Source organism: Sus scrofa, chromosome 9 (assembly GCF_054392235.1).
Source record: "Sus scrofa isolate SSC_HxYL_T2T_F1_AM1 chromosome 9, Sscrofa_HxYL_maternal_Yorkshire_Landrace_v2.0, whole genome shotgun sequence".
Classification (NCBI taxonomy): Eukaryota; Metazoa; Chordata; class Mammalia; order Artiodactyla; family Suidae; genus Sus; species Sus scrofa.
Window position 1 is genome coordinate 112,489,279 of NC_139391.1, and position 14,204 is coordinate 112,503,482.

The following is a 14,204-nucleotide window of genomic DNA, read 5'->3' on the forward strand; positions in this document are numbered from 1 at the left end:
GCAAAGGTAGACTTTAGATCAGCCCTAAGGAGGTGTTTATTGGATTCATGCTTGAGGCAAGGCATGTGTGCATGTGTTGAATTTACACTTAGTTTCTCTTAACAATTTTTCATTTATTTCACAGGTAAGGGCATGTCTTGCCATCATGGGCATCTTTTAGGGGGAAAACACGTGCCCCAAACTGTGGGATTTAAAAGGCAAGTGCCCTCCCATGAAGGCTTTCCTCGTTTGTCTTTCTCACAGCTACTTTTTTTTTTCCCCACACAGCGAGAATACTTAACTCGGACTTAAGTCCCTCTAGACACATGTGGTTAAGGTGGAGGTAACAGAAGGTCTAAAACTGTGCCCTCCAACAAGTCACTTAACTGAAAGACTGGCAACGGAAGACATATCGGGCAATTAATTACATAATCTGAGAAAAGTGGTCGTTTGTTCCCCCCATTTTCCACCTAATTTCGGATGGCAGCTGTTCCTGCCCCAGCTGATCTATGGGCCCCTCAAGACCGGCACCCCCAAGGGTGGGCAGAGCTTCGGCGCTCTCCAGAGACCAGGATCCATTCAGGTGACAACAATCCTTCCCTCTCTTTCCCGAGTGGAGTCAACGTGCACAGATGGCTGGATCCAGTGACCCTGACCTTTCTCTGGAAGGAGACTAGGTGCCTACTCTAAAATACATCAGGTTTTCATTTCAAAGTGGAGCCAGAAAACGGCTAAACACCAGTGGACATGTGCTTCTTTCTGTCTATTGAGTTTCCAGGAGTGCTTTTCTAACAGGTCACCTCGGAGGCAGGCAAGAGGAGGCCTGCACTTACAATCTTGTGTAAAGATGCCCCCCCGCCCCCGTCCCAAGAGTAGGTTCTTTTCTGCTTCAGCAGAAAGGTTAGTTCTCACTTGACCTTTTTTTTTTTTTCCCCCTCGTCTTTTTGCCTTTTCTAGGGCCACTCCCGCGGCATATGGAGGTTCCCAGGCTAGGGGTCGAAACGGAGCTGTAGCCGCCAGCCTATGCCACAGCAACGCAGGATCCGAGCCAAGTCTGTGACCTACACCATAGCTCACAGCAATGCCGGATCCTTAACCCACTGAGCAAGGCCAGGGATCGAACCCGCAACCTCATGGTTCCTAGTTGGATTCGTTAACCACTGAGCCACGACGGGAACTCCTGTTGCCTGATTTTTAAGAGGAACAAATCATGAGGAACCGCATTCTACAAATGAGACTGTCATCATTTTAATGAGCCATGAGAAGCCCACTTTCATCTGCAAAAATATTCTTGTTTATGTGGGCAGTGGGTTCGATTTTTACTGTTTTCTCATCCTTTAAAACAAGAGGTACAAACTAATAGGTATGAAAGAAACTACAAGGATATACTGAACAACAGGGAGAATACAGCCAACATTTTACATTAATTATAAATGGAGTCTAACCTTTAAACAATGTGAATCACCATATGGACACCTGGAACTTATATAATAATGTACACAACTACGCTTCAATACAAAAAAAATAAGACATGATCGCTAAGAGGTAGGTAGATGAAGAATATTGTACCCATTCTACAGATAACGGAGACCTAGAGGAGAACACTGGTGAGTCAATGCCAGGATGGACAACACCTGCCTATGTCCTCTTTATCCACAGGTGTGCCTCTTCTGCTCTCTTGGTGTCCTTCCCTCCCTGGCTGTGGCCTTCTCTGCCTGTTGAGGCAAAGTCAGTCCATCCTCAGGGCTTTTCAACCATCCAGTGAACCCAAATCTCCTGGTCCCCAAGGACCATTTCCATGACACCAGCCAATGACTCCTGTTCCTACCAGCTTCCCGGTTCTGAGGCTGAAAGGTCAGCACCTCTTGTCTCCCGCCCTCCCACTGCTTGCGTGCAGATTCCGCACACAGCAGCCCCGCATGGCCTCCTGCTCCGCTCTCCTCTGCTTCATCCGCACCTCACTAGCCACCAGGGGGTGGTCATTCAGGCTTGTGTTGGTCCCATGCTGAAATCAGGTGACAGAGTGTATGGGCTCTTGCCATGGACCTCGCCTCAAAGCAACAAGGGAACCCAGCCTGTGCTTTCATGCCCAAGGCCAACTCTTACTTTACCTGGGCATTTTGGTTTTATTCTAAGGGAAACAAATGCTTTTTCATTTCTTAAATATGATTGTCTTTTTCTTTAAATTCACTACCTTCTCCAGTCCTACATATTTTTTGGGGAGGGGCATGGGGAGAGCTCAGTAACATAACATCAGTTTTGAAAGGACAGTTGGATAATGAGAGTTCCAGGTGTGGCTTAGCAGGTTAAGAACCCAACATAGTGTCCATGAGGATGCAGGTTTGTTCCCTGGCCTCACTCAGTGGGTGAAGGATCCAGTTGCCCCCAAGCTGTGGCATAGGTTGCAGATGAGGCTTGGATCCTTTGTTGCTGTGGCTGTGGCGTAGACCATACATAGCTGTAGCTCTGATACAACCCCTGGCCCAGGAACTTCCATATGCCACAGGTGCAGTCTTAAGAAGAAAAAAAAAAAAAAATTGGAGAATGAATATGAATGATTTCAACCTGTAGAAAGGAGCCGGCTGTCTGGCCCAGGAGTTGGCAAACATCTTCTATCAAAGATAGTAAATATTCAGGCGTTGCAGGCCACACGGGCTCAGTCTCAACTACTCTGGGATCACAGCACGAAGGCAGCCCCAGATGATATGCAAACAGGTGGGTGGCTGGGCTCCACTAAAACTTTCTTTACCGCCATAGGGAGCAAGCTGGATTCAGCACATGGCCGAAGATAAGCCTTCCCACACTAAAAGAGTACCTGTGGTTCTCTACAGAATCCAATTAAATCTGACTTCCTGAGCCACGCTGGAAATAAAGAAAAAGGTGGGTGATTGTCAGTGCATCCCAGACTGAGAAAAGATGACAAGCATTAAAAAAAAAAAGAAAAATTCCGAGAAGAATATACTTAAGTTTTCTACCAAAAGCAATGTGAAATGAGAAATAAGCAGGAAAACAAGCAGGATGAAACAAAGAGGATGAAAAAAACGGCCACTGCCTAGAACCTCTCACCTACAGCCTGCTTTCAATCTGCCTTGGCTTTAAGAGACACTGGCCTTTCCCAAGAGCCAGAGGCCCTGCCTCTGTTATCTGTGCATCAACACAGGATTCCTCCGGTGACCCTCCGACTCCTCGGGGCACAGGGCAGAGCTCCAGGCCAAGGCTCCCTCGGGCACGAGGGGTGGGTGGGTGAGCGCCTCTCCAACCAACACAGTGGTGGGCCTGTTCAGACTTGGCACCGTCGGCCAAGGGCCCCAACCCGCCTGGACAATAGCAACATTCAACAATTCAGGAGTCGGAGGCTCTACGCGCTGGTCTTTCACATAACTGCATTTTCCATAAGGAGGCTACTTAGCAATGACCTACGTCTTTCTATAAGCGCACTGCTAGTGAGGTGGTCCCCGGAAGCCTAAATGTGGGCCCTGCTCAACTGCAAGATGTGAAACTAAAGACTCTTGGGCAAGGAATGATGTAATTTGAGAAAAGTGGTCATGTTTTTTCTCCCCATAGTTCCACCTAATTTCAGATGACCCCTGTTCTTGTCCCTGCTGGTCCATGGACCATGTCCCTTAAGTTCTTGTCCTCCCGTTTCCCCTGGTCACTGCCTTCTAGTACCATGAGCCCTGAAATCCATCCACTCCTGCATTTTTATCCCTGCCCACATCAGATCACACGGTCCTGCTCCAAAGGCCACCCGGGGTACACAAGGCCTGCAGCTGGCCAAGCCTCCTGCCAACTCAAGCCAGTCCTCACCCTCTCTGGGCACTCTCTAAGTTTCAAGCTTCCTCCACAGGGTGTCCAAAGCACTTGGGTCCCCACAGTTTCTGATAGAACAGGCAGACCTTTCTTTTGGAGAAAACGCACCAAGACGTTGGCCAGAGATTTCTTTCCTCGCTTCTAAAACATGATCTAACTTTTGACCTGAGCCAGTTGATACTGTTCCTGGGAGCCACGATTCCTCTGGCAGACGTAGAGGCAAGAGTTTAAAGATAAAAGGGTGAGGGCAAAGTTCTAAGTATTAAATGAACAATCCTCTGATTGACTCTGACTCCGGGTAACAGGCTTTTCATGCTCGCAGAGCTTAGAGGCAGCAAAAGGTCAGGAAGCTTTGGCAGCCAAAGTGATTCTGCCAATGACACATGCTGACAGAATCAGGCTATCAGCAATGATAGAACAATTATCTGGAGAAAATCAAGCCCTCGGAGCAGCACAAGATTGAGGAATTGAACAGAGTAGTGGGTAGAGCCCCGGGGGGAAACTAGGTTTGGGGTTTTTTGCCTTTATTTTTTGACGGCTGCACAGGCGGCACATGGAGGTTCCTGGGCTAGGGGGTCTAATCGGAGCTGTAGCTGCCAGCCTACACCAGAGCTACAGCCACGCCAGATCTGAGCTGCGTGTGCGACCTACACCACAGCTCACGGCAACGCCGGATCCTCAACCCACTGAGCGAGGCCAGGGATCAAACCCACAACCTCATGGTTCCTAGTCAGATTCATTTCCACTGCACCATGACGGGAATTCTGAAACCAAGTTTTAAGCAGGATTTTACTTGGAAGAGAAAAACCATCTTGGAGCAAGTGATCCATTGCATGTCACAGACATTCTAGCACAAGTGAGGACATCAGAATCCATTCCGAACCAACATCTGGACTGAAGGATGAGGAAGAAAAGTACACTTATCGACACAGCCATTATCATCTCTGTTGGAACATTAATCTCTGAGATGTTGACAGAGACCCTTCCAGCTACACTGTGCATGAAAAAACAAATCATAGGCCATTGGTTCTGGTCATGACCACTGTCTTGAGTTTTCTGGCTATTAATGAAGAGACAGGCTGACTCTGAAGGAACACACAGTATTTAGGCTTCTGAATTTTGGTAGGAGATCATGCATGAGCCACTAACTTGAAGATCCATGCTATTATTTCTTGCTACAGTTGAATCCAAAAAGGAAAGATTTTTTTTTTTTTATTGTAGAGTCCAACAGGGACCTAAAATTTCAGATATGTCATGAAGAAAATATATCAAAGCGCAAATAAACTACAGAAGATATTTATCCATAGTTATGAACGTAAAACATAGGGAAGAAAACCCAAGGAGGGAAAAAAAAAAGAAGCAGAAAACAGAATAGAAACAGTCTATTAAAATCATCTCCATAAATGCTTTACGATCGGAAAAATCACCTAGCAGGTCAAAAAAAGAATTGCAACAGCCTAAAAATTAAGCAATCCTTCTGATTCACATGATCATAAGAGGTTTTTGTTAGAAGACAAGAGTAGGTTTCCCCTCTGCGTCCTAGTTAATCGTAAGCCTAGGCGGGAATCTGGGGTTTAACAGACCTGAAGCCCCTGTCGCCTATTGCTTGTTGTGTACAAAGGCTCTAGGATGTTACCTCCAGTTCCCGCTGATGGAAACGTTACAGGCCAAGGGCTTGAATGGTCAGGAGCACTTGCTTGATTCACTGGGAGCAATCATCTCACCAGAACATTTAGCTTTCTATGTGCGGACAAGGAAGCTGGCCTCAAAATACTGTTCAAAGCGGGGAAAATCAATTTGCAGGACTCTATGGTGAATATGAGCCCATTTTGGTTCAAAGCATTTTTTTTTTTTTTTTTTTTTTTTTGGTCTTTTTGCCTTTTCTAGGACTGCTCCTGCGGCATAGGGAGGTTCCCAGGCTAGGGGTCGAATCAGAGCTGTAGCCGCCAGCCTACGCCAGAGCCAGAGCAACTTGAGATCCAAGCCGCATCTGCAAACTAGACCACAGCTCACGGCAATGCCGCATCCTTAACCCATGAGCAAGGCCAGGGATTGAACCCGCAACCTCATGGTTCCTAGTCGGATTCGTTAACCACTGCGCCACCAAGGGAACTCCTGGTTAAAAGCATGTTTAAAAAGCCCTTCTGATTACTCAGCCATAAAAAAGAGTGAAATTATGCCATTGTAGCAATATAGATGGACCTAGGGATTATCATACTAAGTCAAAGACAAGGATAATATGATATCATTTATATGTGGAATCTAAAAAAAGGATAAAAACGAACTTATTTATAAAACAGAAATAAACTCACAGACATAGAAAACAAACTTATGGTTACCAACGGGGAAGGATGAAGGAAAGGAATAAATTAGGAATTTGGGATTCACACAAACACTACTATATATAAAATAGGTGACCAGCAAGGAGCTATATTGTACAGCACAGGGAATGCTGCTCAATATTTGGGAATAATTTCGAAGGGAAAAGAATCTGAAAAAGATACATAACCTGGTCACTTTGATGTACACCTAAAATACTGTTAATCAATTATACTTCAATTAAAAACGTAATTTAAAAATAAAGCCATTCTGTGTGTATCTGGGGTGTGTATGCATGCTTGCCCATGCTGACCTTGGGGACTGAAGCTGGAAGCCTGCAGGTCCATTTTTACCACCTACAGGGCTAGATGGGTTGGGTTTTTGTTTTTAAACAATGAGCATGAATTTTTTAAATAATGAAGCAGAGTTTTTACAGACAAATTCACCTGTACTGTACTGGAGAGCTGACAAAAAGCCCTGCAGACACCACCCCCTCCGCTCGACCCAAGACCCGGCACCCTGACACCGGCGCCTCACCTCGGCACTCCACGCTGGGGTCTCCCCAGAAGAGCTCCTGGCACTCGCTGCAGGTGCGGCCTCCGAAGCCAGGCATGCACTGGCACTGCCCTGTGAACTGCGGCCAGAACACAGACCTGGTCAGATGAGCTGCCGGGCAGCAGCAGGGCTGCATGGCCCTTTTCAGGGGCCAGTGAAGGGGAGTGGGACTGAACCATCTGCCTGGGAAGGCCTCATAGCCCGACGAGGAAAAGGGACTCTCACTTCCGTCCCTGGCGCCAAGGGCCCCAGGCTGGCATCTCCTAACTTCTCTCCCACAACTGGGGCTGGGAAGGCCCGGAGCACGTCACCCTTGATCCACCTGTGTCCTCGATCGTGTCCTCACACATCGCTCACAAGCCTAGACCAACCTGCAACTCGCCTGCCGTTTTGTGTGTCAGCGAACAAGAGCGCTGTCTATAACGCTGGTTACGCTCAGGTGGTGCTTTTCAGGCTGTGCGGCCGAGGGGGAAAAGCCTGATTCAGCAAGCAGGTATTGAAGAGAAGTGGCCTCCTTTGTCCCAGCAAAAGCAAGTCTGCACCTGCAGCTGGGGCAACTAGGCTGCAGCGCTGCAGGCGTTCCCGGTGGGTCCTCTGGGTATGGTTACATGGTCCTAGCTGAGGGGGTCAAGTGAGGGAGGACATCCAGTCTGGGCTGGGTCTGCCAAGCTGTGTGCCCTGGTGCAGAGCGGTGACCACACAGAGGCCTGCCCTTCTCTAACTGGGGCCAAGCCACCAAAGAGCTGTCACCTGGATTCCAAGTCCTAGTTCCTTAAGTCCCCCACCCCCCATACCCCGGCCACAGTGCCTCACTCACCTCATTACAAGAAGGCCCAAAGGAATGAGCAGCATCGCAGTTGCATGGCTCACACCCTGTCCCGCTGGCCAGCTGCCAGGTGTTGGGCGCACAGCGGTCACAGTTCTGGCCGATCACGTTAGGGAGACACAAGCACTGCCCGGTGGTTTTGTCACATTGGCAGTCAGAGCCGTTACAATGCTCCTGCACGGTGCCCAGGTAATTGCAGACACACTCTGAGAAAGAACAACATGGCCAGATTTATTTACAGAGTCACATTTGGAAAATATACAGACAATGCAGAAGTTAGCTACACCAAACCACTACCATCTTCCCGCTCCGGATTCTGATCTGGAAATGCAAATGCGTTGGGAAAGGAATGGAGGCAATTTCTGAAAAAAATCTAATACTGTAGCTCTTCCTCTTCTTACCACGTTCTACACAGTTCTGGCATTTCCCAGGCAGACGTGCACACCGACATGTTCTGCCCGGCAGTGTTTTCAAAATTGCTGATTTAATAAGTTGTTAGTGAATCACTGTAAAACGGGAGGATTGAACCGGTGCTAAAACTGGGGGGGTGGAGCTACCTAATGATTTCAGACTCCTGGCCGGGAACATGGCCATAAGGGCAGTAATGGATGTGTGAGATGCAGCAGGTAGAAGCCTTTAAGCAAAGGAAGGCTTTAAGGAATCCAGTCCTGCTGGTCTTCAACATTCCACACATGTTTGCATCAACATAGACAGGGGCCTGGGGTGGGGGTAGAGGGGTGGGGTGGGCGGCAGGGTATGCTGGCTGATCTCTCGATAAGAGAGCAATGACGAGTTTTGAAAGAGAAGCTTCAGAGATGTCATCTCTTTCTTTTCCTTAAGCTGCAAGGCGCTACCTATCGATGACATAAGCAAAGCACCAAGGTGGGTATGCAGAGTAGGATACGAAGTCCCAGCCCATCAACAAGTTCAAGGGCCAGCACGTAAAATCAATAGGCTCTACCGGGTGGCATTTGTCATGATGACAGCCGCATAGCTTTTGGTTCCCCCTCAGGTTCTGGGCCACAGTCAGTGCTTCAGTCCTCCCAGGAAATGAAGATTTAAAGGAAAAAAGAAACCAGCCTCATCTTTCTTTGGAAGCCAGTGAAATTTGATCTCTTGAACATGCATTTTCCCTGATGAAATAAACCCCTGAAGAATAAAATCCCCCAATGAGGAGGAGGAGGAGAAAGAGGAAGAGGAGAAGAAAGAGGAGGAAGAGAATGGAAGTCATTCCAACAAATGAGGAGCCAGCAAAGGGGCTGCATGTCTTACTTCGACAGTCCTGCTGGAGAGCGTCGCCATAGTAACCAAGTCGGCAGAGCTGGCAGTGCACCCCCTCGGTGTGGTACAGGCACTTGAGGCACCTCCCAGTCTCCTTGTCACAGGCTTCCGGGTCCGTCGTGTCAATGTTGTGGTGACACTGGCAAGGCTGACACGTCCCCCCCACCTCTGAGGGATTGCCGAAGAAGCCTGCAGCACAGTCCTCGCATCTGGAGCCTGTTGGCCAATGAAACCAGCAGGGGACCTTTAGCTTGCCCACTGAAAGGTCCGGTCCCCAACGCTCCTGCCACCCAGAGAGACAGCCCAGGTGCGGCCGAGGCCCCCAGCGCACTAGTCACAGAGCCAAGGATGACCACAGCTTCGGGGGGTAGGGGGGACTGGTTTTTGTCGTAAGGGAAGCACCATCTTTGTAGTGATACTGCTGCAGCCTGGGTCCGATGCCAGGGTGGGGCATGGACAGTCCTGAGAGTTTTGGCACATGTGACTTGAGCTCTTCATGACACAGGGATGGCGATAACCAGGAGCGAAATAACAATCTCACAGGGTAAAGATTAGCTTCATGTTAAATCGTAATCCGAGGGTTATATTAACTGAAAGATCTCTGCTCCTCCATGAGCAACCTGAAAAATGTAGCCCCCCATGATGACCCACCCTCCTCCCCTCTGCCTCGCCGTTTTGAGGGCAGCGTCCATGGCATTTGGAAGTTCCTAGGCCAGGGAAGGAACCCACACCACAGCAGTGACCCAAGCCACTGAAGTGGCAATGCTGCATCCTTAACCTGCTGTGCCACAAGACAACTCCCAATTTCCCTTCTTAAGAAATCCTGGGAGTTCCCATCATGGCGCAGTGGTTAACGAAGCCGACTGGGAACCATGAGGTTGCGGGTTCGGTCCCTGGCGTTGCTCAGTGGGTTAACAATCCGGCGTTGCCGTGAGCTGTGGTGTAGGTAGCAGACGCGGCTCGGATCCCGAGTTGCTGTGGCTCTGGCGTAGGCTGGTGGCTACAGCTCCGATTCAACCCCTAGCCTGGGAACCTCCATATGCCACAGGAGCAGCCCAAAGAAATAGCAAAAAGACAAAAAAAAAAAAGGAAATCCTGAAAATATTAATTCGAAAAGATACACGCACCACAGTGTTCACAGAAGCCCTATCTATGAAAGGCTAAGAGGTGGAAACAACCTAAGTGCCCATCAACAGATGAATGGATAAAGAGGATATGGTATAGACACACATATATACCGTATATATACACACACATACCACATATATATACCACACACACGCACACACAATGAACTATTACTTGGCCATAAAAAGAATGAAATTGACCATTGCACCACTATGTATGGACCTGGAAAGTATTATGCTTAGTGAAATAAATCAGACCAAGAAAAACACTGTGTTATCACTTGTATGTGAAAGCTAAAAAATAAAGCAAATGAATATAACAAAGCAGAAACAGGCTCACAGATACAAGAGAACTCGTGGTTACCAGTGCGGGGGTGCGGTGGGGAGGGAGGGAGGGGCACTACGCGGGTGAGGGAATAGGAGGTACAAAATACTGGGTGTAAGACAGGCTCAAGAATGGATTGTACAACCCCGGGGGATACAGCCGATATTTTGTGATCATTACAAATGAAAAGTAACCTTTAAAACTGTGTAAACAGGAACCATGTTTAAAACATCAAAAGAAGAACAAACACGATATTTGATCTTATAAAAAAAAAAAAAAAACAGAAGGGAATCCTGAAACTACATGCAAATTGAGTCATGGCTAAGAATAATGAAGATTTCAAACAGTGGCATCAAGGATGAAATCAAACAGAGTTTGTATTCCCAATGAGCTACAATCCATGAATGTTGACGGTAATGCGAGTATAATAAACAGTGAAGAATAAATCCAGCTTTGACCAGCGCTGTTGTCTGGGGACTCCCAGAGGATAGTCTTTTCTTTCTTCTACCCACACTTTGGCCACCTCCCTACTTTGAGACTCTTCCACTAGCTGCTGGCTAAGGGAAGGGAGAAATCAAATGTAAATGAATCTTTCTACTGGCTAAGAACAGAAAAACGTTAACAGAGACTTACACAGTAAATGAACTTACTATCCGGCTCCGTGTTATAACATGATTATCACAAAGACACAAGAACTGACTCTACCCACATGGCAAACAGGAAAAGAGCATCTTCTATATTTCAGATTTGCTTCATTTTTAATTAAGGATCCTAAAAATGCAACTAAATTGGCTCACTCTTCATCTCTTCTCTCCCTGTACCAACTAACCTCATAAAGACACCTCTTGTCCTCTGCCAAGTCCGCACATTACTTACCAATATATCCAGGATTACAGACGCAGGCAAGCTGCAAAGTAACAGGGTCTTGGTAACAGCTACTGGCAAACTGGCGTCCGCTCTCGGGACCATCTGGGCAAGGACAAGGGCGGCAGTGATCTCCTGACCCAATGATGGCATCTCCATAGTAACCGGCCAAGCACCTACATCAGTCATAGAAGAGAGAAGATCATGGACCATAGCAGTAAGAAATCTATCACAAGGAAAAAAAAAAAAAAAAAATCTAAGAAACCCCGCTCTCTGTTTGGGAACGCCATTCCCCAACCCTCATGTTTCTACATGGAGGACTTTCCAGGAGAGCAGTGGCTCCAGCGCTGGCTCCAAACAGAATTCCCTGGAGGGCTTGTTAGAACCCAGATTACTGGGCCCCTCCCCCCACTGCTGATTTAGGAGGTGATGCTGATGCTCCTAGTCCAGGAATCCCACTTGCAGGACCACAGACTTAGGGTAACACCCCTGGCCTCACCTGGACCCTCATTCCCTCCTCTGCAGAGGAAGACACACATCTCCCTACAGGTACCCTATCACCCTGTCAGCTGCCTGCCACGGCATTCTGGCCAGTTCCTTCCTTGCTTTAAGGAGTATGGGGAGGGGCACAGGGGAAAGAGAGCTTACGGTGGTCTCTCTCTGCATATGCCTGGGAAGGGCAGTGTGTTAGCAAGCCCATGGTGGCATATTCTGCAATCCAGCCTCTACCAGTAATAAAGCTGTTAAGGATACTCTCCTGCATGACCCGTGTGTCTGTCTCTCCGGGATGAGAGCTATTATTTATTAGTTTCCAAACCCAACAGGTCCCATCTCCTCTCTTTCCAGATAAGGCATCCATGGAGCTTAAATGATTTCCAAAGCTTACACAAATAATTGGTAATGAGCCAGGATCTGAATTCAGCCTCCTGACTTTTAGCCAGGAATTCTTTTACAATGTCATGCTGCTTCTCAACATGACTGGTAATTAGATTTCTTTCTTTCTTTTTCTTTTTTTTTTCTTTTTTTTTTAAGGGCCGCACCTGAGGCATTTGGAAGTTCCCAGGCTCGGGGTTGAATCAGAGCTCTGAGCGGTAGCTGTCAGTCTATGCCACAGCCACAGCAACTCGGGATCCAAGCCATAACTGTGACCTACAACATAGCCCATGGCAACGCCAGATCCTTTAACCCACTGAGCCTGAGCAAGGCCAGGGATCGAACCATGTCCTCATGGATACTAGTCAGGTTCATTACCACTGAGCCACAGTGGGAACTCCATGGGTTACTTTTTTACTTCCTGTAACATAAGAGCCTGAAGGAACTTTGTATATCCTTTAGTTCAACCTAGTTATTCCACTACCAGAAAGCTGGATCCTTAGGGAGGTGAGCCAACTCACCCATGGTTACAGAGCAGTTTAGAAGCAGACCTGGGCCTGGAACTTCCAATTCAGTTTGCTTTTCTCTTTTGCTTTTCTTTTAGAGGTGGTATTTTTCAAATGGAGAGGGGGAAAGAATGAAGAAATAGGAGGGGAAAGTTGTTCAGAGGAAATTAACTTTCTAATTCGACCCAGACACAATACAAGAACATGTGCCCCAATTTCATGCTGCGGGAACTGGCAGTGATGAAGCAATTTTGAGCAACAGTTTCTGAGAAAGTTATTTATAAGGGTTTTCTAGGTGAAATAAATCCAGATACATCACAATAGAAAAGCAGCCCTCATTTACTTCCTCCTTCCCTGCTACACACATGGAGAAAAATCAGCCTAGAACTTTTTTTGAAATTCATGGGATTGAAACTGACTATCTCGGAACGAGGAAAAGAATGATGAGAAATCAGCTCAAACGCAACAGCAGCATCTCAAACACGTTAATGATATTTTGTCATCCATACTCAGGCTAAAAGTCTTTTCTCTTCCTATACCCTTCCAAGCTCTCCTGAGAGAAACCAAGCTGTTTTACAAATAAAATTTACAGTGTGCCTGATTTCAAATTGGCCTTGGGGACAACCACCATTTACCTGTGTTCCCCAGCCACCTCTTTCCCTTTTTCAGCTGATTTTCTCATCGCCTGTCTCTCTCTCTCTCAAATTCATTGCCCATCTCCCATCAAAAGAACAGTAATGAAAAACAATGCAGAAAACAGCAGATGATAGGAATATATTAATTTCTCCTTCTCAATCTTGTATAATTGTTTCCTTTTATCTTATTACAACCCAATTTTGTGGTTGGAAGGACTGACTTCTACTCCAAGAAATAGCTCCCTGGACTCTCCAGATTCTTTTTTTAAATTATGTTTCCTTTTCTCCCTCTCTCCCTCTCCCCCCCACCCACCTTGCCACCCTCTCCCCTTCCCCCCCTCCATGTCCATGGCATGTGTAAGGTCTCAGACCAAGGATCAAAACCTGTGCCACAGCAGCAACCTGAGCTCAGCTGCAGTGACAGCACTGGGTCCTTAACTCACTGTGCCACAAGAGAACTCCCAACTCTTGAATACCATCTAGCATAGAGCCAAGTGGGACATATTTGCTGCCACGCATATCTTCATGCCATAGGTGGTCACACGTTCAATTTTCACTAACAATTTTTCCTTCAACTGATGAGCAACTTTTGCATTGGCTAAAGCATCTACTGAAAAATTTTAAACAAAAATCTCTCAAAGCACAGAAGTATATTAGAAGAGAGAAGATTTACTGATGTGTAAGGTGGAGACAAACACTCCCAAACAAGCAGGTTTAATAGCACGTCTGTCTGTATTAATAATGGATAGTGTAAATCAGTATGTAATTTTTTTTTTTTTTTGTCTTTTTGCCTTTTCTAGGGTTGCTCCCACAGCATATGGAGGTTCCCAGGCTAGGGGTCCAATCAGAGCTGCTTCTGCTGGCCTACGCCAGAGTCATAGCAATGCTGGATCCGAGCCACATCTGCAGCCTACACCACAGCTCCTGGCAACGCCGGATCCTTAACCCACTGAGCAAGGCCAGGGATCAAACCTGCAAACTCATGGTTCCTAGTCGGATTCGTTAACCACTGCATCATGATGGGAACTCCAGTATGTAAATTTTTTACACAGCCTATTTCTTATCTCCTGAGCTGGGCTGTAATGTTATTAGAGGCACATTCTA

General features: G+C 47.1%; 1 protein-coding gene across 4 annotated transcripts in view; it reads right to left on the reverse strand.

Moving 5' to 3' along the window:
* LAMB1 (laminin subunit beta 1) overlaps positions 1 to 14,204 on the reverse strand; it is a 76,421-nt gene that overhangs the window by 20,926 nt on the left and 41,291 nt on the right. For 3 of the 4 annotated variants that reach the window (XR_014816137.1, XM_084977463.1, XM_003130269.6), the window contains exons 21-24: positions 11,099 to 11,262; positions 8,762 to 8,986; positions 7,481 to 7,695; positions 6,646 to 6,742 (exon numbers count right to left, since the gene is read on the reverse strand). Coding sequence is in view for 2 of the 4 variants with exons in the window: in XM_084977463.1 (XP_084833589.1) it covers positions 6,646 to 6,742; positions 7,481 to 7,695; positions 8,762 to 8,986; positions 11,099 to 11,262 (701 nt within the window). In the remaining 2 variants the exon portion in view is untranslated. Of the gene's footprint in view, positions 1 to 1,207; positions 4,506 to 5,854; positions 6,743 to 7,480; positions 7,696 to 8,761; positions 8,987 to 11,098; positions 11,263 to 14,204 lie in introns of those variants that run through there. The other variant, XR_014816138.1, reaches the window with a different exon arrangement.